Source organism: Anomaloglossus baeobatrachus, chromosome 4 (genome assembly GCF_048569485.1).
Source record: "Anomaloglossus baeobatrachus isolate aAnoBae1 chromosome 4, aAnoBae1.hap1, whole genome shotgun sequence".
NCBI classification, from domain to species: Eukaryota; Metazoa; Chordata; class Amphibia; order Anura; family Aromobatidae; genus Anomaloglossus; species Anomaloglossus baeobatrachus.
This window is the reverse complement of record NC_134356.1, coordinates 2,902,786-2,928,558: the sequence shown is the minus strand read 5'-3', so window position 1 is coordinate 2,928,558 and position 25,773 is coordinate 2,902,786. Positions and strand designations below refer to the sequence as shown.

At 55.0% G+C, this 25,773-nt stretch overlaps 1 protein-coding gene across 1 annotated transcript in view; it reads right to left on the bottom strand.

The window, feature by feature from the left end:
* Positions 1–445: 445 nt before the first annotated feature.
* PDE3A (phosphodiesterase 3A) overlaps positions 446–25,773 on the bottom strand; it is a 48,337-nt gene continuing 23,009 nt past the window's right edge. Inside the window, exons 8-14 of the mRNA XM_075341928.1 lie at positions 23,981–24,092; positions 18,685–18,798; positions 18,398–18,597; positions 17,508–17,711; positions 13,455–13,616; positions 12,552–12,801; positions 446–2,222 (exon numbers count right to left, since the gene is read on the bottom strand). Coding sequence (XP_075198043.1) covers positions 2,023–2,222; positions 12,552–12,801; positions 13,455–13,616; positions 17,508–17,711; positions 18,398–18,597; positions 18,685–18,798; positions 23,981–24,092 — 1,242 coding nt within the window. The 3' untranslated portion in view covers positions 446–2,022. The remainder of the gene's footprint in view (positions 2,223–12,551; positions 12,802–13,454; positions 13,617–17,507; positions 17,712–18,397; positions 18,598–18,684; positions 18,799–23,980; positions 24,093–25,773) is intronic.

Here is a 25,773-nt window from a genome sequence, read left to right as displayed (position 1 = left end):
ATTAAAAAACGATAAAGCATCAAACACTGAAAGAAAAGTCTCCAAAACCGCAAAGCATGAGGGGCGGAGCCACACCGACCGCCAGACACCGCACCCATCTATAGGCTCCGCCTCTGAGCGGCTCCAGATAATGAGGAATAACTGCCGAACCTGGAGATACATCTGCTCCACTCACCTCCAGAGCTGCAGTCACTATTCTGCTGTTACATCATGTCTTATCCTCCAGTCACCTCCAGAGCTGCAGTCACTATTCTGCTGTTACATCATGTCTTATCCTCCAGTCACCTCCAGAGCTGCAGTCACTATTCTGCTGTTACATCATGTCTTATCCTCCAGTCACCTCCAGAGCTGCAGTCACTATTCTGCTGTTACATCATGTCTTATCCTCCAGTCACCTCCAGAGCTGCAGTCACTATTCTGCTGTTACATCATGTCTTATCCTCCAGTCACCTCCAGAGCTGCTCTCACTATTCTGCTGTTACATCATGTCTTATCCTCCAGTCACCTCCAGAGCTGCAGTCACTATTCTGCTGTTACATCATGTCTTATCCTCCAGTCACCTCCAGAGCTGCTCTCACTATTCTGCTGTTACATCATGTCTTATCCTCCAGTCACCTCCAGAGCTGCAGTCACTATTCTGCTGTTACATCATGTCTTATCCTCCAGTCACCTCCAGAGCTGCAGTCACTATTCTGCTGTTACATCGTGTGTTATCCTCCAGTCACCTCCAGAGCTGCACTCACTATTCTGCTGTTACATCATGTCTTATCCTCCGGTCACCTCCAGAGCTGCAGTCACTATTCTGCTGTTACATCATGTCTTAACCTCCAGTCACCACCAGAGCTGCAGTCACTATTCTGCTGTTTCATCATGTCTTATCCTCCAGAGTTGCAGTCACTATTCTGCTGTTACATCGTGTCTTGTCCTCTGGATGTAACTGGAGTACAGGACACAAAGTTACTGCAGCTCTGGAGGTGACTGGAGTACAAGACACAATGTGATTGCAGCTCTGGATGTGACTGGAGTACAGGATACAATGTGATTGCAGCTCTGAGTGTGACTGAAGAACAGGACACTGTGTGATTGCAGCTCTGGATCTGACTTAAGTACAGGATGGAATGTGATTGCAGCTCTGGATGTGACTAGAGTACAGGACACAGTGTGATTGCAGCTCTGAAGGTGACTGGAGTACAAGACACTGTGATTGCAGCTCTGGAGGTGACTGGATTACAGGGCACGGTGTGATTGCAGCTCTGGAGGAGACTGGAATACAGAACACGGTGTGATTGCAGCTCTGGAGGTGACTGGAGTACAGGACATGGTGTGATTGCAGCTCTGGAGGTGACTGGAGTACAGGACACGGTGTGATTGCAAATCTGGAGGTGACTGGAGTACAGGATACGGAGTGATTGCAGCTCTGAAGGGGCGCAGTTTATGGTGGGCTTCACCCCTCGCCTGCTGTGGAAATGCTGAATATCGGAAATTTCCATCACTTCACTTTATGCTAAAATATGGAAAAGCAACTTCTTCCCTCTGGAGACCCCGATCCCCTGCGCAGCTGGGAACGACGTGTGCCCCCCGATCATAGAGATCATGGGGTTCGGTACTGCCGTCCCTGGGGCCGCCATGATTCCTGAATAGTGGGGGTCGGGGGTCCGCAGATCACGAGTCGGGGGACACCCAGACCTGGAAATAGACAATGACCCCCATCGTCCGTAGGTATGGGGGGATGAAGCGGGAGTGAGCGCCCCTCCATTCTGTGCGCTGCGCAGACATCTACGTGCTCCTTCACAGTGATCATTACGTATATATATATATATATGTGCCCCCCCCGTAGGAGGCGCTCCGCACACAGCGTATAGCTATAAATATAGATTGTGCCGCAGCCCCAGAGTCTCTGGTGTGGGGGGCAGCGGTGTCTCTGTGTCCTTCAGCATCGGGGGTCCCCAGGGGCCCCGCGTAATATAATGGGTGAAGGCACGGCGTCGTCTACAGTGTTGTGTGTAAGCTTTGTGCTGGCCTTCACGCCTCGCCCTCCGAGTCCTCCGCCCTCAGGGCGGCCTTCTCCTCCTCCTCCTCCTTGATGGCGGAGATTTGTTCGGCCTCCTCCTCGGCCACCTCTGACCTCTGCTCCTCCTCCATCACCTTTTTCCACATCTTGTGATTTTCCATCAGGTGCTGCGTGATCTGACAAAAAACCTTTTGCCGGCGCGACTTTGTCTCTGGAGAAAAAAACAACAACATATAATGGTCAGAGCGAAGAAAAAAAGGACGTAAAACAAGAAAGTCAGAAAGGAGGAAATATCTGCAGACCGTTACCCCGACCTCTGCAGTGACGCACTTCATCCGCCTCCATTCTTCTCCATCCTGAGACATTCACTCACAAACGCGATGAGGTCAACGGCTTCGCTACACAATGTCTCCCGCTAAGCCTCCTAATTAGTACAAAGTGGCCTGGACCCTGGGCGGCGGCCAACACGGAACCGAAAAACCCAGTGGATCTCACAGAGGTACCAAAAAAGTGTTAGCTCTGACAGCAAATAATGAGAAAAGGCGAGCCGCACGTCCCAGGAAGGGAAAAAGGAGCCGCACGTCCCGAGAAATGGGGAGCCGCACGTCCCGAGAAAAAGGGAGCCGCACGTCCCGAGAAAAGGGGAGCCACAAGTATCGAGGAAAGGGGAGCCGCACGTCCCGAGAAAAGGGGAGCCACACGTCCCGAGAAAAGGGGAGCCGCACATCCCGAGAAAAGGGGAGCCGCACGTCCCGAGAAAAGGGGAGCCACAAGTACCGAGGAAAGGGAAGCCGCACGTCCCGAGGAAAGGGAAGCCGCACGTCCCGAGAAAAGGGGAGACGCACGTCCCGAGAAAAGGGGAGCTGCACGTCCCGAGAAAAGGGGAGCCACAAGTATCGAGGAAAGGGGAGCCACAAGTACCGAGGAAAGGGAAGCCGCACGTCCCGAGGAAAGGGGAGCCGCACGTCCCGAGAAAAGGGGAGCCGCACGTCCCGAGAAAAGGGGAGCCACAAGTACCGAGGAAAGGGAAGCCGCACGTCCCGAGGAAAGGGAAGCCGCACGTCCCGAGAAAAGGGGAGACGCACGTCCTGAGAAAAGGGGAGCTGCACGTCCCGAGAAAAGGGGAGCCACAAGTATCGAGGAAAGGGGAGCCGCACGTCCCGAGAAAAGGGGAGCCGCACGTCCCGAGAAAAGGGGAGCCACATGTCCCGAGAAAAGGGGAGCCACAAGTACCGAGAAAAGGGGAGCCGCACGTCCCAGGAAGGGAAAAAGGGAGCCGCACGTCCCGAGAAAAGGGGAGCCGCACGTCCCGAGAAAAGGGGAGCCACAAGTATCGAGGAAAGGGAAGCCGCACGTTCCGAGGGAAGGAGTGCCGCACGTCCCGAGAAAAGGGGAGCCGCACGTCCCGAGAAAAGGGAAGCCGCACGTCCCGAGAAAAGGGGAGCCGCACGTCCCAGGAAGGGAAAAAGGGAGCCGCACGTCCCGAGAAAAGGGGAGCCGCACGTCCCGAGAAAAGGGGAGCCGCACGTCCCGAGAAAAGGGGAGCCGCACGTCCCGAGAAAAGGGGAGACGCACGTCCCGAGAAAAGGGGAGCCACAAGTATCGAGGAAAAGGAAGCCGCACGTCCTGAGAAAAGAGGAGCCGCACGTCTCGAGAAAAGGGAAGCCGCACGTCCCGAGAAAAGGGGAGCCACACATCCTGAGAAAAGGGGAGCCGCACATCCCGAGAAAAGGGGAGCCACAAGTATCGAGCAAAGGGAAGCCGCATGTCCCGAGGAAAGGAGTGCCGGACGTCCCGAGAAAAGGGGAGCCGCACGTCCCGAGAAAAGGGGAGCCGCACGTCCCGAGAAAAGGGGAGCCACAAGTATCGAGGAAAGGGAAGCCGCATGTCCCGAGGAAAGGGAAGCCGCACGTCCTGAGAAAAGGCGCACGTCCCGAGAAAAGGGGAGCTGCACGTCCCGAGAAAAGGGGAGCCGCACGTCCCAGGAAGGGAAAAAGGGAGCCGCACGTCCCGAGAAAAGGGGAGCCGCACGTCCCGAGAAAAGGGGAGCCGCAAGTATCGAGGAAAGGGAAGCCGCACGTTCCGAGGGAAGGAGTGCCGCACGTCCTGAGAAAAGGGGAGCCGCATGTCCCGAGAAAAGGGGAGCCGCACGTCCCAGGAAGGGAAATAGGGAGCCGCACGTCCCGAGAAAAGGGGAGCCGCACGTCCCGAGAAAAGGGGAGCCGCACGTCCCGAGAAAAGGGGAGACGCACGTCCCGAGAAAAGGGGAGCCACAAGTATCGAGGAAAGGGAAGCCGCACGTCCTGAGAAAAGGAGAGCCGCACGTCTCGAGAAAAGGGGAGCCGCACGTCCCGAGAAAAGGGGAGCCGCACGTCCCGAGAAAAGGGGAGCCACAAGTATCGAGGAAAGGGAAGCCGCACGTCTCGAGAAAAGGGGAGCCACATGTCCCAGGAAAGGAGTGCCGCACATCCCGAGGAAAGGGGAGCCGCACGTCCCAAGGAAAGGAGTGCCATACGTCCCGAGGAAAGGGGAGCCGCATGTCTCGAGGAAATAGGAGCCGCACGTCCAGAGGAAAGGAGTGCCGCACGTCCCGAGGACAGGGGAGCCGCACGTACCGAGGACAGGGGAGCCGCACGTCCAGAGGAAAGGGAAGCCGCACGTCCCGAGAAAAGGGGAGCTGCACGTCCCGAGGAAAGAAGTGCTGCACGTCCTGAGAAAAGGGGAGCCACACGTCCCGAGAAAAGGGGAGCCGCAAGTATCGAGGAAAGGGGAGCCACGCTTCCCGAGAAAAGGAGTGCCGCACGTCCCGAGAAAAGGGGAGCCGTACGTCCCGAGAAAAGGGGAGTCGCACGTCCCAAGAAAAGGGGAGCCGCACGTCCCGAGAAAAGGGGAGCCGCACGTCCCGAGAAAAGGGGAGCCGCACGTCCCGAGAAAAGGGGAGCCGCACATCCCGAGGAAAGGAGTGCCGCACGTCCCGAGAAAAGGGGAGCCACAAGTATCAAGGAAAGGGAAGCCGCACGTCCCAAGGAAAGGAGTGCCGCACGTCCCGAGAAAAGGGGAGCCGCACGTCCCGAGAAAACGGGAGCCGCAAGTATCGAGGAAAGGGGAGCCGCACGTCCCGAGAAAAGGGGAGCCACATGTCCCAGGAAAGGAGTGCCGCATGTCCCGAGGAAATAGGAGCCGCACGTCCAGAGGAAAGGAGTGCCGCACGTCCCGAGGACAGGGGAGCCGCACGTCCTGAGGACAGGGGAGCCGCATGTCCTGAGGAAAGGGGAGCCGCACGTCCCGAGAAAAGGGGAGCCGCACGTCCCGAGAAAAGGGGAGCCGCACGTCCCGAGAAAAGGGGAGCTGCACGTCCCGAGGAAAGAAGTGCTGCACGTCCTGAGAAAAGGGGAGCCACACGTCCCGAGAAAAGGGGAGCCGCAAGTATCGAGGAAAGGGGAGCCACGCTTCCCGAGAAAAGGAGTGCCGCACGTCCCGAGAAAAGGGGAGACGCACGTCCCGAGAAAAGGGGAGCCGCACGTCCCAAGGAAAGGAGTGCCGCACGTCCCGAGAAAAGGGGAGCCGCACGTCCCGAGAAAAGGGGAGCCGCACGTCCCGAGAAAACGGGAGCCGCATGTCCGGAGAAAACGGGAGCAGCAAGTATCGAGGAAAGGGGAGCCGCACGTCCCGAGAAAAGGGGAGCCACATGTCCCAGGAAAGGAGTGCCGCACGTCCCGAGGAAAGGGGAGCCGCACGTCCCGAGGAAAGGAGTGCCGCACGTCCCGAGGAAAGGAGTGCCGTACGTCCCGAGGAAAGGGGAGCCGCATGTCCCAAGGAAAGGGGAGCCGCACGTCCCGAGGAAAGGGGAGCCGCACGTCCTGAGGAAAGGGGAGCCACCGCACATCCCGAGGAAAGGGGAGCTGCACGTCCCGGGAAAAGAAGTGCTGCACGTCCCGAGAAAAGGGGAGCCACACGTCCCGAGAAAAGGGGAGCCGCAAGTATCGAGGAAAGGGGAGCCGCGCTTCCCGAGAAAAGGAGTGCCGCACGTCCCAAGGAAATGGGAACCGCAAGTATCGAGGAAAGGGGAACCGCACGTCCCGCGAAAAGGAGTGACGCACGTCCCGAGGAAAGGAGTGCCGTACGTCCCGAGGAAAGGGGAGCCGCATGTCCCAAGGAAAGGGGAGCCGCACGTCCCGAGGAAAGGGGAGCCGCACGTCCTGAGGAAAGGGGAGCCACCGCACATCCCGAGGAAAGGGGAGCTGCACGTCCCGGGAAAAGAAGTGCTGCACGTCCCGAGAAAAGGGGAGCCACACGTCCCGAGAAAAGGGGAGCCGCAAGTATCGAGGAAAGGGGAGCCGCGCTTCCCGAGAAAAGGAGTGCCGCACGTCCCAAGGAAATGGGAACCGCAAGTATCGAGGAAAGGGGAACCGCACGTCCCGCGAAAAGGAGTGACGCACGTCCCGAGGAAAGGGGAGCCGCACGTCCCGAGGAAAGGGGAGCCGCATGTCCCGAGGAAAGGGGAGCCGCACGTCCCGAGGAAAGGGGATCCGCATGTCCCGAGGAAAGGGGAGCCGCACGTCCCGAGGAAAGGGGAGCCGCACGTCCCGAGGAAAGGGGAGCCGCAAGTATCGAGGAAAGGGGAGCCGCGCTTCCCGAGAAAAGGGAGTGCCGCACGTCCCGAGGAAAGGGGAACCGCAAGTATCGAGGAAAGGGGAGCCACACGTCCCGAGAAAAGGAGTGACGTACGTCCCGAGTAAAGGTGAGCCGCACGCCCCGAGAAAAGGGGAGCCGCACGTCCCGAGGAAAGGGGAGCTGCACGTCCCAGGAAGGGAAAAGGGGAGCCGCACTTCCCAGGAAGGGAAAAGGGGAGCGGCACGTCCCAGGAAGGGAAAAGGGGAGCCGCACGTCCCATGAAGGGAAAAGGGGAGCCGCACGTCCCATGAGGGGAAAAGGGGAGCTGCACGTCCCATGAGGGGAAAATGAGAGCCACATGTCCCGGGAAGTGAAAAGAAGAGCCACACGTTCTGGGAAAGGGAAAGAGGAGCCACACATCCTGAGGAAAGAGGAGCTGCACATCCTGAGGAAAGGAAAAGGGGAGCTGCAAGTCTGAGGGAAAGGGGAGCCACACATCCCAGGGAAAGGGGAGCCGCACGTCCCGGGGAAGGGAAAGAGGCGCCGCACATCCCGAGGAAGGGGTAAGGGGAGCCGCATGTCCCAGGGAAATAGGAGCTGCATGTTCCAGGGAAAGGGGAGCCGCACGTCCTAAGGAATGGGAAAGGAGAGCTGCACGTCCCAGGGAAAGGGATCTCCATGTCCCAGAAAGGGAAAAGGGAAACCTCACATCCTGGGAAGGGAAAAGGGGAGCCGCATGTCCCGGGAAGGGAAAAGGGGAGCCACACATTTCGGGAAAGGGAAAGAGGAGCCGCACATCCTGAGGAAGGGGAAAGAGGAGCCGCACATCCCGGGGAAAGGGGATCCGCACGTCCTGAGAAAGGGAAAACGGGAGACGCATGTCCCAGGGAAAGGAGAGCCACACATCCTGAGGAAGGAGAAACAGGAGCCGCACATCCCGAGGAAGAAGAAAGGGGAGTCGCACATCCCAGGGAAAGCGGAGCTACACATCCTGGGAAGGGAAAAGGGGAGGAGCACAGCTCGCGAAGCGAAAAGGGGAGCCACATGTTCTGGGGTAGATGAAAGGGGAGCCGCGCGTCCCGGGGAATGGGGAGCCGCGCGTCCCGGGGAATGGGGAGCCGCGCGTCCCGGGGAATGGGGAGCCGCGCGTCCCGGGGAATGGGGAGCCGCGCGTCCCGGGGAATGGGGAGCCGCGCGTCCCGGGGAATGGGGAGCCGCGCGTCCCGGGGAATGGGGAGCCGCGCGTCCCGGGGAATGGGGAGCCGCGCGTCCCGGGGAATGGGGAGCCGCGCGTCCCGGGGAATGGGGAGCCGCGCGTCCCGGGGAATGGGGAGCCGCGCTTCCCGGGGAATGGGGAGCCGCGCTTCCCGGGGAATGGGGAGCCGCGCTTCCCGGGGAATGGGAAGCCGCGCATCCCGGGGAATGGGGAGCCGCGCATCCCGGGGAATGGGGAGCCGCGCATCCCGGGGAATGGGGAGCCGCTCATCCCGGGGAATGGGGAGCCGCTCATCCCGGGGAATGGGGAGCCGCACATCCCGGGGAAAGGGGAGCCGCACATCCCGGGGAAAGGGGGAGCCGCACATCCCGGGGAAAGGGGAGCCGCACATCCAGGGGAATGGGGAGTCGCACATCCCGGGGAATGGGGAGCCGCACATCCCGGGTAAAGGGGAGCCGCACATCCCGGGGAAGGGAAAAGGGGAGCTGCAAGTCTGAGGGAAAGGGGAGACGCACATCCCGAGGAAAGGGAAGATGGAGCCGCACGTCCCAGGAAAGAAAAGGGGGACCCGCATGTACCAAGAAGCGTAAAGGGGAGCAACACGTTATGGGAAAGGGAAAGAGGAGCCGCACATCCCGAGGAAGGGGAAAGGGGGAGCCATACGTCCTGGGAAAGAGAAAGAGGAGCTGCATATAGCATTACATCCCAGGGAAAGGGGAGCCGCACATCCCGAGGAAGGGGAAAGGGCAGCCGCATGTCCCGAGGAAGGGGAAAGGGGAGCCGCACATCTTGGGGAAGGGGAAGAGGACCTGCACGTCTTGGGGAAGAGTAGCCGCACGTCCCGGGTAGAGGAATGGGGAGCCGCTGGTACCAGGGAAAGGGAAGAAGAGCCGCACGTCATGGGGAAAGGAGAGCCACGTGTCCCAAGAAGGGAAAAGAGGAGTCGCACGTCCCGAGGAAGGGAAATGGAGAGCCGCATGTACTGGGGAAGAGGAACCGCACTTACTGGAGAAGGTAAGCCGCACATACCAGAAAAGGGGAGTTACACGTACCGGCAAAGTGGAACCACGTGTACCGGGAAAGGGTAGCTGCACGTACCAAGGAAGGGGAGCCGCTTGTACCAAGGAAGGAGAGACACACATACCAGAGAAGGGGAGCCGCACATATCGGAGAAGGGGAGCCCCATGTACCGAGGAAGGGGAGCTGCACGTACTGGAGAAGGGGAGCCCATGTACCGAGGAAGGGGAGCTACACATACTGGAGAAGGGGAGCCCATGTACCGAGGAAGGGGAGCTACACATACTGGAGAAGGGGAGCTGCACGTACTGGAGAAGGGGAGCTGTACATACAGGAGAAGGGGAGGCGCACATACTGGAGAAGGGGAGGCGCACATACTGGAGAAGGGGAGGCGCACATACAGGAGAAGGGGAGGCGCACATACTGGAGAAGGGGAGGCGCACATACAGGAGAAGGGGAGGCGCACATACTGGAGAAGGGGAGGCGCACATACAGGAGAAGGGGAGGCGCACATACTGGAGAAGGGGAGGCGTACATACTGGAGAAGGGGAGCTGCACGTACTGGAGAAGTGGAGCTGCACGTACTGGAGAAGTGGAGGCGCACATACTGGAGAAGGGGAGGCGCACATTCTGGAGAAGTGGAGGCGCACATACTGGAGAAGGGGAGCTGCATGTACTGGAGAAGGGGAGTTGCACGTACTGGAGAAGTGGAGGCGCACATATAGGAGAAGGGGAGGCGCACATACCGGAGAAGGGGAGGCGCACATACTGGAGAAGGGGAGGCGCACATACAGGAGAAGGGGAGCTGCATGTACTGGAGAAGGGGAGCTGCATGTACTGGAGAAGGGGAGGCGCACATACAGCAGAAGGGGAGGCGCACATACAGGAGAAGGGGAGGCGCACATACAGGAGAAGGGGAGATGCATGTACAGGAGAAGGGGAGGCGCACATACTGGAGAAGGGGAGGCGCACATACTGGAGAAGGGGAGGCGTACATACTGGAGAAGGGGAGCTGCACATACTGGAGAAGGGGAGCTGCATGTACTGGAAAAGGGGAGCTGCATGTACTGGAGAAGTGGAGGCGCACATATAGGAGAAGGGTAGGCGCACATACCGGAGAAGGGGAGCTGCACGTACTGGAGAAGTAGAGGCGCACATACAGGAGAAGGGGAGATGCATGTACAGGAGAAGGGGAGGCGCACATACTGGAGAAGGGGAGGCGTACATACTGGAGAAGGGGAGGCGCACATAGTGGAGAAGGGGAGGCGCACATACTGGAGAAGGGGAGGCGCACATACTGGAGAAGGGGAGCTGCATGTACTGGAGAAGGGGAGTTGCACGTACTGGAGAAGGGGAGGCGCACATACCGGAGAAGGGGAGGCGCACATACTGGAGAAGGGGAGGCGCACATACAGGAGAAGGGGAGATGCATGTACAGGAGAAGGGGAGCTGCACGTACTGGAAAAGGGGAGCTGCATGTACTGGAGAAGTAGAGGCGCACATACAGGAGAAGGGGAGGCGCATGTACAGGAGAAGGGGAGGCGCACATACTGGAGAAGGGGAGGTCGCACATACTGGAGAAGGGGAGGCGCACATACTGGAGAAGGGGAGGCGCACATACTGGAGAAGGGGAGGCGTACATACTGGAGAAGGGGAGCTGCACGTACTGGAAAAGGGGAGCTGCATGTACTGGAGAAGTGGAGGCGCACATACTGGAGAAGGGGAGCTGCACGTACTGGAAAAGGGGAGCTGCATGTACTGGAGAAGTGGAGGCGCACATACCGGAGAAGGGGAGCTGCATGTACTGGAGAAGTAGAGGCGCACATACAGGAGAAGGGGAGGCGCACACACTGGAGAAGGGGAGGCGCACATAGTGGAGAAGGGGAGGCGCACATACTGGAGAAGGGGAGGCGCACATACAGGAGAAGGGGAGGCGCACATACTGGAGAAGGGGAGGCGCACATACTGGAGAAGGGGAGGCGCACATACTGGAGAAGGGGAGGCGCACATAGTGGAGAAGGGGAGGCGCACATACTGGAGAAGGAGAGGCGCACATACAGGAGAAGGGGAGATGCACGTACAGGAGAAGGGGAGGCGCACATACTGGAGAAGGGGAGGCGTACATACTGGAGAAGGGGAGGCGTACATACTGGAGAAGGGGAGCTGCACGTACTGGAAAAGGGGAGCTGCATGTACTGGAGAAGTGGAGGCGCACATACCGGAGAAGGGGAGCTGCACGTACTGGAGAAGTAGGGGCGCACATACAGCAGAAGGGGAGGCGCACGTACAGGAGAAGGGGAGGCGCACACACTGGAGAAGGGGAGGCGCACATAGTGGAGAAGGGGAGGCGCACATACTGGAGAAGGGGAGGCGCACATACAGGAGAAGGGGAGATGCAGGTACAGGAGAAGGGGAGGTGCACATACTGGAGAAGTGGAGGTGCACATACTGGAGAAGGGGAGGCGCACATATTGGAGAAGGGGAGGCGTACATACTGGAGAAGGGGAGCTGCACATACTGGAGAAGGGGAGCTGCATGTACTGGAGAAGGGGAGTTGCACGTACTGGAGAAGTGGAGGCGCACATATAGGAGAAGGGGAGGCGCACATACCGGAGAAGGGGAGGCGCACATACTGGAGAAGGGGAGGCGCACATACAGGAGAAGGGGAGATGCATGTACAGGAGAAGGGGAGGCGCACATACTGGAGAAGGGGAGGCATACATACTGGGGAAGGGGAGCTGCATGTACTGGAGAAGGGGAGGCGCACATACTGGAGAAGGGGAGGCGCACATACAGGAGAAGGGGAGGCGCACATACAGGAGAAGGGGAGGCGCACATACAGGAGAAGGGGAGATGCATGTACAGGAGAAGGGGAGGCGCACATACTGGAGAAGGGGAGGCGCACATACTGGAGAAGGGGAGGCGTACATACTGGAGAAGGGGAGCTGCACATACTGGAGCAGGGGAGCTGCATGTACTGGAGAAGGGGAGCTGCACGTACTGGAAAAGGGGAGCTGCATGTACTGGAGAAGTGGAGGCGCACATATAGGAGAAGGGTAGGCGCACATACCGGAGAAGGGGAGCTGCACGTACTGGAGAAGTAGAGGCGCACATACAGGAGAAGGCGAGATGCATGTACAGGAGAAGGGGAGGCGCACATACTGGAGAAGGGGAGGCGTACATACTGGAGAAGGGGAGGCGCACATACTGGAGAAGGGTAGCTGCACGTACTGGAAAAGGGGAGCTGCATGTACTGGAGAAGTGGAGGCGCACATACCGGAGAAGGGGAGCTGCACGTACTGGAGAAGTAGAGGCGGACATACAGGAGAAGGGGAGGCGCATGTACAGGAGAAGGGGAGGCGCACACACTGGAGAAGGGGAGGCGCACATAGTGGAGAAGGGGAGGCGCACATACTGGAGAAGGGGAGGCGCACATACTGGAGAAGGGGAGCCACACGTACCGTATGATTTTCACATGGCAATACTTATAAATTCATTTTCTGGGCTCCTGAATCGTTTACGTTGTATTTGGGGCCCTTAGGTAGGTAATCCTGTTCCAGTAGGGTTGCTCTCTAGTTAGTGGGACGTCATTCAGTTGACTGTTTGGGGGGGTTATTACCGCAATAATCGGAGAGAAGTCGGGAGTGATTGTGCTTTTTCCGCCACCCGTTTATGAGCAGGAGATGGCCGTACCTGCGATTATCCCGGCCGGGTCGGGCATCTCCTCCTCTGTGGTGTCCGTGTCGTCGTCCTGCTCATCGGTGTCACCGGACTCATCGCCATCATCTATCCATGTCCCCGGCATCAGCCCGGCGGAGTCATAGGAGTTACATAGTGGTCCCACAATGTGAGTTATAAAGGACTCTTGAAGTTTAGCCAATTGAGGCGCTGATCGATCCATGAAGGGACTGATCGGGAGGCCCAGACCCGACTCCTCATCACCCTGCAAAAAAGTCACTTGTGACAACGGGCACAGCATTCAGTGACCCTCCCATTACTGGGGTGTGAGGATCTGCAGAACCATCTATGGCCAGAGTGCAGCCGTGGATCAGGCGGAGCTAGGTACTGAAGACTCCTCCCTCTTCTACCTCACAGGGGGCGGAGCTAAGGACTGAAGACTCCTCCCTCTTCTTCACAGGGGGCAGAGCTAAGTACTGAATACTCCTCCCTCTTCTAGCTCACAGGGGGTGGAGCTAAGTACTGAAGACTCCTCCCTCTTCTACCTCACAGGGGCAGAGCTAGATACTGAATACCCCTTTCTTTTCTACCTCACAGAGGGCGGAGCTAGGTACTGAAAACTTCACCCTCGTCTACCTCACAGGGGCGGAGCCAAGTACTGAATACTCCTCCCTCTTATACCTCACAGGGGGCGGAGTTAAGTACTGAAGACTCTTCTCTTATACCTCACAGGGGGAGGGGCTAAGTACTGGACTCCTCCCTCTTATAACAGGGGCGTAGCTAAGTACTGAAGACTCCTCCCTCTTATACTTCATCCTGCTCACACTGCTGTAGGATCGTCAGCATGTTTCAGTGCACACATCACAGTAGATCGTCCGGACCATGTACATTGTAACGCATCCTCAGATGTGAAATCACCTGCTCATAGAACTCATTGACGATCCCCTCTGTCCACTTCATGTGCAGATCCTTGCACTTCGCAGGGCCATTGATATCTGCCAGCTTAATGCACATCTGACAAACCAATAATCGATCGTTCTCATTCGACCAATCGATTCCTGGACCGACATCTTCATTCACCTTATCGGAAGAGAAAAGGAAAAAGTAACCAAGACTGAGACATGGAAGGATAAAGGGAAAATGGAGGCGGGAGAGAAGAAGGAAGGATAGAGGAAGGGATGGAAGATGGAGGTAAGAAGGCAGTATAGAAGGAAGGCTGGAGAGAAGGAAGGCTGGAGAGAAGGAAGGCTGGAGTGAAGAAGGAAGGCTGGAGGGAAGAAGGAAGGCTGGAGAGAAAAAGGAAGGCTGGAGGGAAGAAGAAGGAAGGCTGGAGGGAAGAAGAAGGAAGGCTGGAGGGAAGAAGGAAGGCTGGAGGGAAGAAGGAAGGCTGGAGGGAAGAAGGAAGGCTGGAGGGAAGAAGGAAGGCTGGAGGGAAGAAGGAAGGCTGGAGGGAAGAAGGAAGGCTGGAGGGAAGAAGGAAGGCTGGAGGGAAGAAGGAAGGCTGGAGGGAAGAAGGAAGGCTGGAGGGAAGAAGGAAGGCTGGAGGGAAGAAGGAAGCTGGAGAGAAGAAGGAAGGCTGGAGAGAAGAAGGAAGGCTGGAGAAAAGAAGGAAGGCTGGAGAGAAGAAGGAAGGCTGGAGGGAAGAAGGAAGTCTGGAGAGAAGGAAGGCTGGAGGGAAGAAGGAAGGCTGGAGAGAAGAAGGAAGGCTGGAGAGAAGAAGGAAGGCTGGAGGGAAGAAGGAAGGCTGGAGGGAAGAAGGAAGGCTGGAGGGAAGAAGGATGGCTGGAGGGAAGAAGGAAGGCTGGAGAGAAGGAAGGCTGGAGGGAAGAAGGAAGGCTGGAGAGAAGAAGGAAGGCTGGAGAGAAGAAGGAAGGCTGGAGGGAAGAAGGAAGGCTGGAGGGAAGAAGGAAGGCTGGAGGGAAGAAGGAAGGCTGGAGAGAAGAAGGAAGGCTGGAGGGAAGAAGGAAGGCTGGAGGGAAGAAGGAAGGCTGGAGGGAAGAAGGAAGGCTGGAGGGAAGAAGGAAGGCTGGAGGGAAGAAGGAAGGCTGGAGGGAAGAAGGAAGGCTGGAGAGAAGAAGGAAGGCTGGAGAGAAGAAGGAAGGCTGGAGGGAAGAAGGAAGGCTGGAGGGAAGAAGAAGGAAGGCTGGAGGGAAGAAGGAAGGCTGGAGAGAAGAAGGAAGGCTGGAGGGAAGAAGGAAGGCTGGAGGGAAGAAGGAAGGCTGGAGAGAAGAAGGAAGGCTGGAGAGAAGAAGGAAGGCTGGAGGGAAGAAGGAAGGCTGGAGAGAAGAAGGAAGGCTGGAGAGAAGAAGGAAGACTGGAGAGAAGAATGAAGGCTGGAGGGAAGAAGAAGGAAGGCTGGAGGGAAGAAGAAGGAAGGCTGGAGGGAAGAAGAAGGAAGGCTGGAGGGAAGAAGGAAGGCTGGAGGGAAGAAGAAGGAAGGCTGGAGGGAAGAAGAATGAAGGCTGGAGGGAAGAAGGAAGGCTGGGGGGAAGAAGGAAGGCTGGAGGGAAGAAGGAAGGCTGGAGGGAAGAAGGAAGGCTGGAGGGAAGAAGGAAGGCTGGAGGGAAGAAGGAAGGCTGGAGGGAAGAAGGAAGGCTGGAGGGAAGAAGGAAGGCTGGAGAGAAGAAGGAAGGCTGGAGGGAAGAAGGAAGGCTGGAGGGAAGAAGGAAGGCTGGAGAGAAGAAGGAAGGCTGGAGAGAAGAATGAAGGCTGGAGGGAAGAAGAAGGAAGGCTGGAGGGAAGAAGAAGGAAGGCTGGAGGGAAGAAGAAGGAAGGCTGGAGGGAAGAAGGAAGGCTGGAGGGAAGAAGGAAGGCTGGAGGGAAGAAGGAAGGCTGGAGAGAAGAAGGAAGTCTGGAGAGAAGAAGGAAGGCTGGAGAGAAGAAGGAAGGCTGGAGGGAAGAAGGAAGGCTGGAGGGAAGAAGGAAGGCTGGAGGGAAGAAGGATGGCTGGAGAGAAGAAGGGAGGCTGGAGGGAAGAAGGGAGGCTGGAGGGAAGAAGGAAGGCTGGAGGGAAGAAGGAAGGCTGGAGGGAAGAAGGAAGGCTGGAGGGAAGAAGGAAGGCTGGAGGGAAGAAGGAAGGCTGGAGGGAAGAAGGAAGGCTGGAGGGAAGAAGGAAGGCTGGAGAGAAGAAGGAAGGCTGGAGGGAAGAAGGAAGGCTGGAGGGAAGAAGGAAGGCTGGAGAGAAGAAGGAAGGCTGGAGGGAAGAAGGAAGGCTGGAGGGAAGAAGGAAGGCTGGAGAGAAGAAGGAAGGCTGGAGAGAAGAATGAAGGCTGGAGGGAAGAAGAAGGAAGGCTGGAGGGAAGAAGGAAGGCTGGAGGGAAGAAGGAAGGCTGGAGGGAAGAAGGAAGGCTGGAGAGAAGAAGGAAGTCTGGAGAGAAGAAGGAAGGCTGGAGAGAAGAAGGAAGGCTGGAGGGAAGAAGGAAGGCTGGAGGGAAGAAGGAAGGCTGGAGGGAAGAAGGATGGCTGGAGAGAAGAAGGGAGGCTGGAGGGAAGAAGGGAGGCTGGAGGGAAGAAGGAAGGCTGGAGGGAAGAAGGAAGGCTGGAGGGAAGAAGGAAGGCTGGAGGGAAGAAAGAAGGCTGGAGAGAAGAAGGGAGGCTGGTGGGAAGTAGGAAGGCTGGAGGGAAGAAGAAAGGCTGGAGGGAAGAAGGAAGGCTGGAGGGAAGAAGGATGGCTGGAGAGAAGAAGGGAGGCTGGAGGGAAGAAGGGAGGCTGGAGGGAAGAAGGAAGGCTGGAGGGAAGAAGGAAGGCTGGAGGGAAGAAGGAAGGCTGGAGGGAAGAAGGAAGGCTGGAGGGAAGAAAGAAGGCTGGAGGGAAGAAGGAAGGCTGGAGGGAAGAAGGAAGGCTGGAGGGAAGAAGGAAGGCTGGAGGGAAGAAGGAAGGCTGGAGGGAAGAAGGAAGGCTGGAGAGAAGAAGGGAGGCTGGAGGGAAGAAGGAAGGCTGGAGAGAAGAAGGGAGGCTGGAGGGAAGAAGGAAGGCTGGAGGGAAGAAGGATGGCTGGAGGGAAGAAGGATGGCTGGAGAGAAGAAGGGAGGCTGGAGGGAAGAAGGGAGGCTGGAGGGAAGAAGGAAGGCTGGAGGGAAGAAGGATGGCTGGAGGGAAGAAGAAGGAAGGCTGGAGGGAAGAAGAAGGAAGGCTGGAAAGAAGAAGGAAGGCTGGAGGGAAGAAGGAAGGCTGGAGGGAAGAAGAAGGAAGGCTGGAGGGAAGAAGGAATGCTGGAGGGAAGAAGGAAGGCTGGAGGGAAGAAGGAAGGCTGGAGAGAAGAAGGAAGTCTGGAGAGAAGAAGGAAGGCTGGAGAGAAGAAGGAAGGCTGGAGAGAAGAAGGAAGGCTGGAGGAAAGAAGGAAGACTGGAGAGAAGAAGGAAGGCTGGAGGGAAGAAGGAAGACTGGAGGGAAGAAGGAAGGCTGGAGGGAAGAAGGAAGGCTGGAGAGAAGCAGGGAGGCTGGAGGGAAGAAGGATGGCTGGAGAGAAGGGAGGCTGGAGGGAAGAAGGAAGGCTGGAGAGAAGAAGGGAGGCTGGAGGGAAGAAGGAAGGCTGGAGGGAAGAAGGAAGGCTGGAGAGAAGAAGGGAGGCTGGAGGGAAGAAGGAAGGCTGGAGGGAAGAAGGATGGCTGGAGAGAAGAAGGGAGGCTGGAGGGAAGAAGGAAGGCTGGAGGGAAGAAGGAAGGCTGGAGGGAAGAAGGAAGGCTGGAGGGAAGAAGGGAGGCTGGAGGGAAGAAGGGAGGCTGGAGGGAAGAAGGGAGGCTGGAGGGAAGAAGGGAGGCTGGAGGGAAGAAGGAAGGCTGGAGGGAAGAAGGAAGGCTGGAGGGAAGAAGGAAGGCTGGAGGGAAGAAGGAAGGCTGGAGGGAAGAAGGCAGTATAGAAGGAAGGCTGGAGGGAAGAAAGAAGGATAGAACGAAGTAAGATGGAATAAGGAAGTATGGAGGGAAGATGGAAGGAAAAAGGGAGGAATGATGGCAGACTTCATTACTGACCTTTGCATTGAACTCTGCCAGGAAATCAAAGTGCTTTTTGAGGTCAGTGGCCAAAATGGCCTCGATCACCAGGAAGCGAAACCTCTTAAACTCCATGTGGTCCAGGTTGACTAGGAAGTTATACTCCGGTCTGGAGAGGAAGAGGTTCCAGGCAGAGGCGGCATGGTGATTCTCCAAGACGGAGCGGTCATTATACAGCACAGCCTAGAAAATGAGGCCTCCCATCAGAGGAAATAACCCGCCATGCTATATACAGCTCCTCAAAGATTATAGTATATATTCTTTATAACGTAGCCCCTCCCACTATCATATAATGTAGCCCCTCCCCATTGTTAGGTCTTTGGCACCTCCCACAGTATGTATAATGTAGCCCTTCCCTATTGTCACATGTATTTGTCCCCTCCCACAGTATGTATAATGCAGCCCCTCCCTATTGTCATATATTTGGCCCGTCCCACAGTATGTATAATGAAGCCCCTTCCCATATATATTTGGCACCTCCCATAGCATGTATAATGTAGCCCCTCCCACAGTATGTATAATGTAGCCCCTCCCACAGTATGTATAATGTAGACACTCCCCATTGTCATATATTATGCCCCTCCCACAGTATTTATAATGTAGACCCTCCCCATTGTCACATATATTTGGCCCCTCCCACAGTATGTATAATGTACCCCCTCCCCATTTTCATATATTTGGCCCCTCCCACAGCATGTATAATGTACCCTCTCCCCATTTTCATATATTTGGCCCCTCCCACAGTATGTATAATGTAGCCCCTCCCCATTGTCACATACATGTGGCTCCTCCCACAGTATGTATAATGTAGCCCCTCCCCATTGTCATATATTTGGCCCTTCCGGTTGTCTTTGGCCGGCGTCTGTTACCTGGGGGGCGTTTGTGGCCACCAGGAAGGCGTTGGTTCTCCCCGGATGGTCGTAGTCGTGCATGGCGGCGGCCACATACAGGGCCATCAGCTCTAAGGAGGGGATGTTCCCGGATAAGCAGCCGTACGTCTCCTCCGAGGGGTTATACGTCTTAGAGAAGACGTAGCCCATGTGCCCATGTGTGATCCCGCTGTCAGAATCTGTGGGAAAGATGGCGGCACTCAGTGACCGGCAAGCGCTGAGCGCCGGGCGCATGTAATATAAATTATCCCATGAGGGGGCGCTACCGGAGTCACTGGCGGAGCTGTGATCGTTCACCGCAGTCTGCAGTCCCGGGATCGCCTGCGTGCTCAGGTACCAGACGGCGTGCAGGACATCAGTGGCGTGGATGCGGTTATGATCTGCGGATACAAAGGCGCAGATACTGATACGTCTGACCTCATATGTGCGGAATTGTGCGCGACCTCTGACCTCATATCTGCAGAATTGTGCGCAACCTCCAACCTCATATCTGCGGAATTGTGCGCCACCTCTAACCTCATATCTGCAGAATTGTGCGCAACCTCCGACCTCATATCTGCAGAATTGTGCGCAACCTCCAAACTCATATCTGCGGAATTGTGCGCCACCTCTGACCTCATATCTGCGGAATTATGCGCAACCTCTAACCTCATATCTGCGGAATTGTGCGCAACCTCTGACCTCATATCTGCAGAATTGTGCGCGACCTCTGACCTCATATCTGCGGAATTGCACGCGACCTCTGACCTCATATCTGCGGAATTATGCGCAACCTCTAACCTCATATCTGCGGAATTGTGCGCAACCTCTGACCTCATATCTGCAGAATTGTGCGCGACCTCTGACCTCATATCTGCGGAATTGCACACGACCTCTGACCTCATATCTGCGGAATTGCACGCAACCTCTGACCTCATATCTGCGGAATTGCGCGCGACCTCTGACCTCATATCTGCGGAATTGTGCGCGACTTCTGACCTCATGTGTGCGGAATTGTGCGCGACCTCTGACCTCATATCTGCAGAATTGTACGCAACCTCTGACCTCATATCTGCGGAATTGCACGCAACCTCTGACCTCATATCTGCGGAATTGCGCGCGACCTCTGACCTCATATCTGCGGAATTGCGCGCAACCTCATATCTGCGGAATTGTGCGCCACCTCTGACCTCATATCTGCAGAATTGTGCGCGACCTCTGACCTCATATCTGCGGAATTGCACGCGACCTCTGACCTCATATCTGCGGACTTGCACGCAACCTCTGACCTCATATCTGCGGAATTGCGCGCGACCTCTGACCTCATCTGCAGAATTGTGTGCGACCTCTGACCTCATATCTGCGGAATTGTGCGCCACCTCTGACCTCATATCTGCAGAATTGTGCGCGACCTCTGACCTCATATCTGCGGAATTGCACGCGACCTCTGACCTCATATCTGCGGACTTGCACGCAACCTCTGACCTCATATCTGCGGAATTGCGCGCGACCTCTGACCTCATCTGCAGAATTGTGTGCGACCTCTGACCTCATATCTGCGGAATTGCACGCGACCTCAGACCTCATATCTGCGGAAGTGTGCGTGACCTCTGACCTCATATCTGCGGAATTGTGTGCGACTTCTGACCTCATATCTGCGGAATTGCACGCGACCTCTGACCTCATATCTGCGGAAATGCACGCAACCTCTGACCTCATATCTGCAGAATTGTGCGCAACCTCAGACCTCATATCTGCGGAAGTGTGCGTGACCTCTGACCTCATATCTGTGGAATTGTGTGCGACTTCTGACCTCATATCTGCGGAATTGCACGCGACCTCAGACCTCATATCTGCGGAAGTGTGCGTGACCTCTGACCTCATATCTGCGGAATTGTGTGCGACTTCTGACCTCATATCTGCGGAATTGCACGCGACCTCTGACCTCATATCTGCGGAAATGCACGCAACCTCTGACCTCATATCTGCAGAATTGTGCGCAACCTCAGACCTCATATCTGCGGAAGTGTGCGTGACCTCTGACCTCATATCTGTGGAATTGTGTGCAACTTCTGACCTCATATCTGCGGAATTGCACGCGACCTCTGACCTCATATCTGCAGAATTGTGCGCAACCTCTGACCTCATATCTGCAGAATTGTGCGCAACCTCAGACCTCATATCTGTGGAATGTGAAACGTAAGGTCATTCTGCCACCCGGTGGCCACACGCTGCAACTACAGTGCACACAATGGAATCACTCCCATTATCCCTCACCCCAGAGTTCACAATCTGATCTGCTGGCGTCTACCACAGCTGCAGGCTTATGCTGCGCACTGTGCTGAGCAGACAGCAGGGGGCGCTGTGCTCACTGCTCCGCTGATTTGTGTGTCGCTCCTCTGTAGTCTGTACTGAGTGTCCCCAGAAATACAGCTCATCCCCCACAATGCCTGAGCCCTGAACGGGTCTGCTAAACACTGGTCATGTTGCCAGACACAGAGTAAGAGCGCAGAACAGCACAGAATAACAGCACATAACAACACAGCATAGAATAACTCAGCACAGCACAGAGCAGCACAGAATAACTCAGCACAGAGCAACACAGCACAGCACAGAATAACTCAGCACAGCACAGAGCAGCACAGCACAGAATAACTCAGCACAGCACAGAGCAGCACAGAATAACTCAGCACAGCACAGAGCAACACAGCACAGCACAGAATAACTCAGCACAGCACAGAGCAGCACAGCACAGAATAACTCAGCACAGCACAGAACAACACAGCACAGCACAGAATAACTCAGCACAGAATAACACATAGCATAACACAGCATAGCACAGCACAGAATAACTCCGCACAGCACAGAGCAACACAGCACAGCACAGAATAACTCAGCACAGCACAGAGCAACACAGCACAGCACAGAATAACTCAGCACAGCACAGAGCAGCACAGCACAGAATAACTCAGCACAGCACAGAACAACACAGCACAGCACAGAATAACTCAGCACAGAATAACACATAGAATAACACAGCATAGCACAGCACAGAATAATACATAGAATAACACAGCACAGCACAGACTAACACAGCACAGCACAGAATAACTCAGCACAGAATAACACATAGAATAACACACCATAGCACAGAATAACTCAGCACAGAATAACACATAGAATAACACACCATAGCACAGAATAACTCAGCACAGAATAACACATAGAATAACACAGCACAGCACAGAATAACTCAGCACAGAATAACACATAGAATAACACACCATAGCACAGAATAACTCAGCACAGAATAACACATAGAATAACACACCATAGCACAGAATAACTCAGCACAGAATAACACATAGAATAACACAGCACAGCACAGAATAACTCAGCACAGCACAGAGCAACACAGCACAGAATAACTCAGCACAGCACAGAGCAGCACAGCACAGAATAACTCAGCACAGCACAGAGCAGCACAGCACAGAACTCAGCACAGCACAGAGCAACACAGCACAGCACAGAATAACTCAGCACAGCACAGAGCAGCACAGCACAGAATAACTCAGCACAGCACAGAACAACACAGCACAGAATAACTCAGCACAGAATAACACATAGAATAACACAGCATAGCACAGCACAGAACAACACAGCACAGCACAGAATAACTCAGCACAGAATAACACATAGAATAACACAGCATAGCACAGCACAGAACAACACAGCACAGCACAGAATAACTCAGCACAGAATAACACATAGAATAACAGCACAGAATAATACATAGAATAACACAGCACAGCACAGACTAACAGCACAGCACAGAATAACTCAGCACAGAATAACACATAGAATAACACAGCATAGCATAGAATAACTCAGCACAGAATAACACATAGAATAACACAGCACAGAATAACTCAGCACAGCACAGAATAACTCAGCACAGAATAACACATAGAATAACACAGCACAGAATAACTCAGCACAGCACAGAATAACTCAGCACAGAATAACACATAGAATAACACAGCACAGAATAACTCAGCACAGCACAGAATAACTCAGCACAGAATAACACATAGAATAACACAGCACAGAATAACGTAGCACAAAATAACACATAGAATAACACAGCACAGAATAGCACAGCACAGAATAACACAGCACAGAATAGCACAGCACAGAATAAGACTGAACACGACACAGAACAACACGGAACACAGCACAGAATAACACAGCACAGAAAAACACAGCGCAGAATAACACAGCGCAGAATAACAGCACAGCACAGAATAACAGAGAACAACACAACCCAGCACAACATAGCACAGAACAACACAACGACGCTGCACAACGTGGCACAGCGCAGCATGGAAGAGTACAGCACACTGGTATAATAATGAGGAGGCGTTGCCTTGGAAAAAGGCACATGGAGAGGTTCATCCATTATGGGGGGGATGAGTCTTAGTCACCGCTGGCTTCACCCCCCTCACCTGGGATTGGGTGCCCCCCGCTTCTGCTGGGCTAAGCCCAAGAGCTCACAGCTCTCTCTGACTTCGACTGTCACTTGACACATATCTGCCCCCCCACCTGTGTATCCGCACCCCCCGATCCTCTTATTCTTCTCCTATCCTAACCCCATAGTTTATTCAGCCTCCCCCTGTATTAACCCTTTCCTCCCCGGCCTATTATCCCATCCTGCACCTCTCCCCCCCTTCTATTGACCCCTTGACCTCCGTCCAGTGACGGTTAGTGGGGGCTGCTCCTGTGTGTGGTCAGGTCACGTGGGTGGTGCATTATTGCATGTTATTGTGTGCGGTATTACTGTTGTGGCTCGCAGCACACTGCAGACCGTTATTACACGGAGTCAGCTCAGCTTAGTCTCTGTCCTTACAAATAAACCAAAGGGGAACGATAAGACGTCAGATATTAATTAGTCAGGGATGACATCAATAATTAACGCCAGAGTCCTCCTGCAACACTGGCGAGCCAGCATAACACTGCGACAAATCACTTAACAGGGACGGACACGGACTGGGAATTCTAGCTATGGCTGCCAGAGGGGGATGGAGACTGACTGGGAATTCTAGGTATGGCTGCCAAAGGGGGATGGAGACTGACTGGGAATTCTAGTTCTGACTGCCAGAAGGGGGAGGGAGACTAATTGGGAATTCTAATTATGGCTGCCAGAAGGGGAGGGAGACTAATTGGGAATTATAATTATGGCTGCCAGAGGGGGATAGAGACTGACTGGGAATTCTTGTTCTGGCTGCCAGAAGGGGATGGAGACTGACTAGGAATTCTATTTACTGTTGCTAGGGGGGAGATGGAGACTGACCAGAAACTTATTAGGGTCTATTTACAGCTGTACAAGGGAATCACCTTGGCTGGAAAGTTACTGGGATCGGAAGTGACAGCAGCCAGAGGGTGAAGGTGACTGATTAAGGACTTACTATGGGATGGATTTTCTGGCTGTCAGAGGGCGAAGGAGACTAACTGCGAACTTGTAGATTGTATCTGTGGAGGTGGGGGCTGCCATGATACCGGACAGTAGACAGATGACGGACTCACAAGGGATGTCTCTGTATCCGTTCTCCAGCGCGTGGAAGTAGTTCATGAATTCCTTCACTGGAATCTTAAACGTCTCCAGCAGATTCATGTCATCAAACAGCCGATAGGACATCTGGGGAGAGAAATAGAGCGACAATCACCCCCATCATCTCCCCTCCACCCCGGGATCCAGTACTGCACTCACCCCATCATCTCCCCTCCACCACGGGATCCAGTACCACACTCAACCCAGGATCCAATACAGCACTCACCCCTATCATCTCCCCTCACCCCGGAATCCAGTACCACACTCACCCACATCATCTCCCCTCCACTCCAGGATCCAGTACAGCACTCGCCCCATCTTTTCCCCTCCCCCCGGGATCCAGTACCGCTCTCACCCCCATCATCTCCCCTCCCCCCGGGATCCAGTACCGCACTCACCCCATCATCTCCCCTCCCCCTGGGATCCAGTACTGCACTCACCCCCATCATCTCCCCTCCCCCCAGGAACCAGTAGCGCACTCACACCATCATCTCCCCTCCCCCTGGGATCCAGTACTGCACTCACCCCCATCTACTCCCCTCCCCCCGGGATCCAGTAGCGCACTCACCATCATCTCCCCTCCCCCCGGGATCCAGTACCGCACTCACGCCATCATCTCCCCTCCCCCCGGGATCCAGTACCGCTGTCACCCAATCATCTCCCCTCCCCCCAGGATCCAGTACTGCACTCACTCCCATCATCTCCTCTCCCCCCAGGATCCAGTACTTGTGATACCACTGTGATATGACTGAAGATTGAGTGTGATTAGATAGGAATTCTAATCAAAAGATAGTGATCACAGGTATTATTTGATCCATCCAAAATTCAGTATTAGAGAGATATCCTCTGGTTGACCTTATTTCACCATGACCAAGCGTACGTGTTAGCAGGTCTTGAACAAACCACTATTATGAGGAAGGAACCTTACAGTTCCACATATGCAGGAAATCGTGATTAGTTAAAGACATGTGCAGGAAACCGGCGATGTAAAATTCACGGCTCATTGCAATATATGCAGGAAATTAGTGGTCAGCCAGTGGTCAGCTGGCAACATGTGCAAGAAGCTACATGAACATGACTCAGCTGTCACATGCTGGTCACCAATTGCAATACTCAGTGCACACGACGTACAAAGTTTTGGTATAAAAATACAGGACTCGCTTAGTGAGATTAGGGACAGTTCCAGGATGCTCAAAGTGGACGCACTGTTCCTGTGATGCAGAGGCCGGGTTGTTTTCCTTCTCACTAATCGAGTCCCTCCGATGAGAAAGGATTGCTACAACATAACGGTAATGTTGATGCATTTTTCTGTTATTGTATAAGATTCTATAACTATAAAGTAGTGCTAATGCCTATGTACCATTGATTATTCATGTGCTATTAAAATAAATAGTATCTTGCTATAAAAAAATCTTAGTATTCGTGCCTGATTAGGATATTAGTGAGCGCTTCGTAAGTACGGGCTTTCAGCCCCTTTTTAGGAGCATTTAGCAAGACAGTACTGGTCTCACCTCATATCATATCATAGTTTTAAGGTTGAAGGGAGACTCTAAGTCCATCTAGTTCAACCTGTAGCCTAACATGTTGATCCAGAGGAAGGCAAAAAAAACCCAATGTGGCAAACAAGTTCCAATGGGGAAAAAATGTCCTTCCTGACTCCACATCCGGCAATCAGACTAGTTCCCTGGATCAATACCCTGTCATAAAATCTAATATACATAACTGGTAATATTACATTTTTCAGGAAAGGCATCCAGGCTCTGCTTAA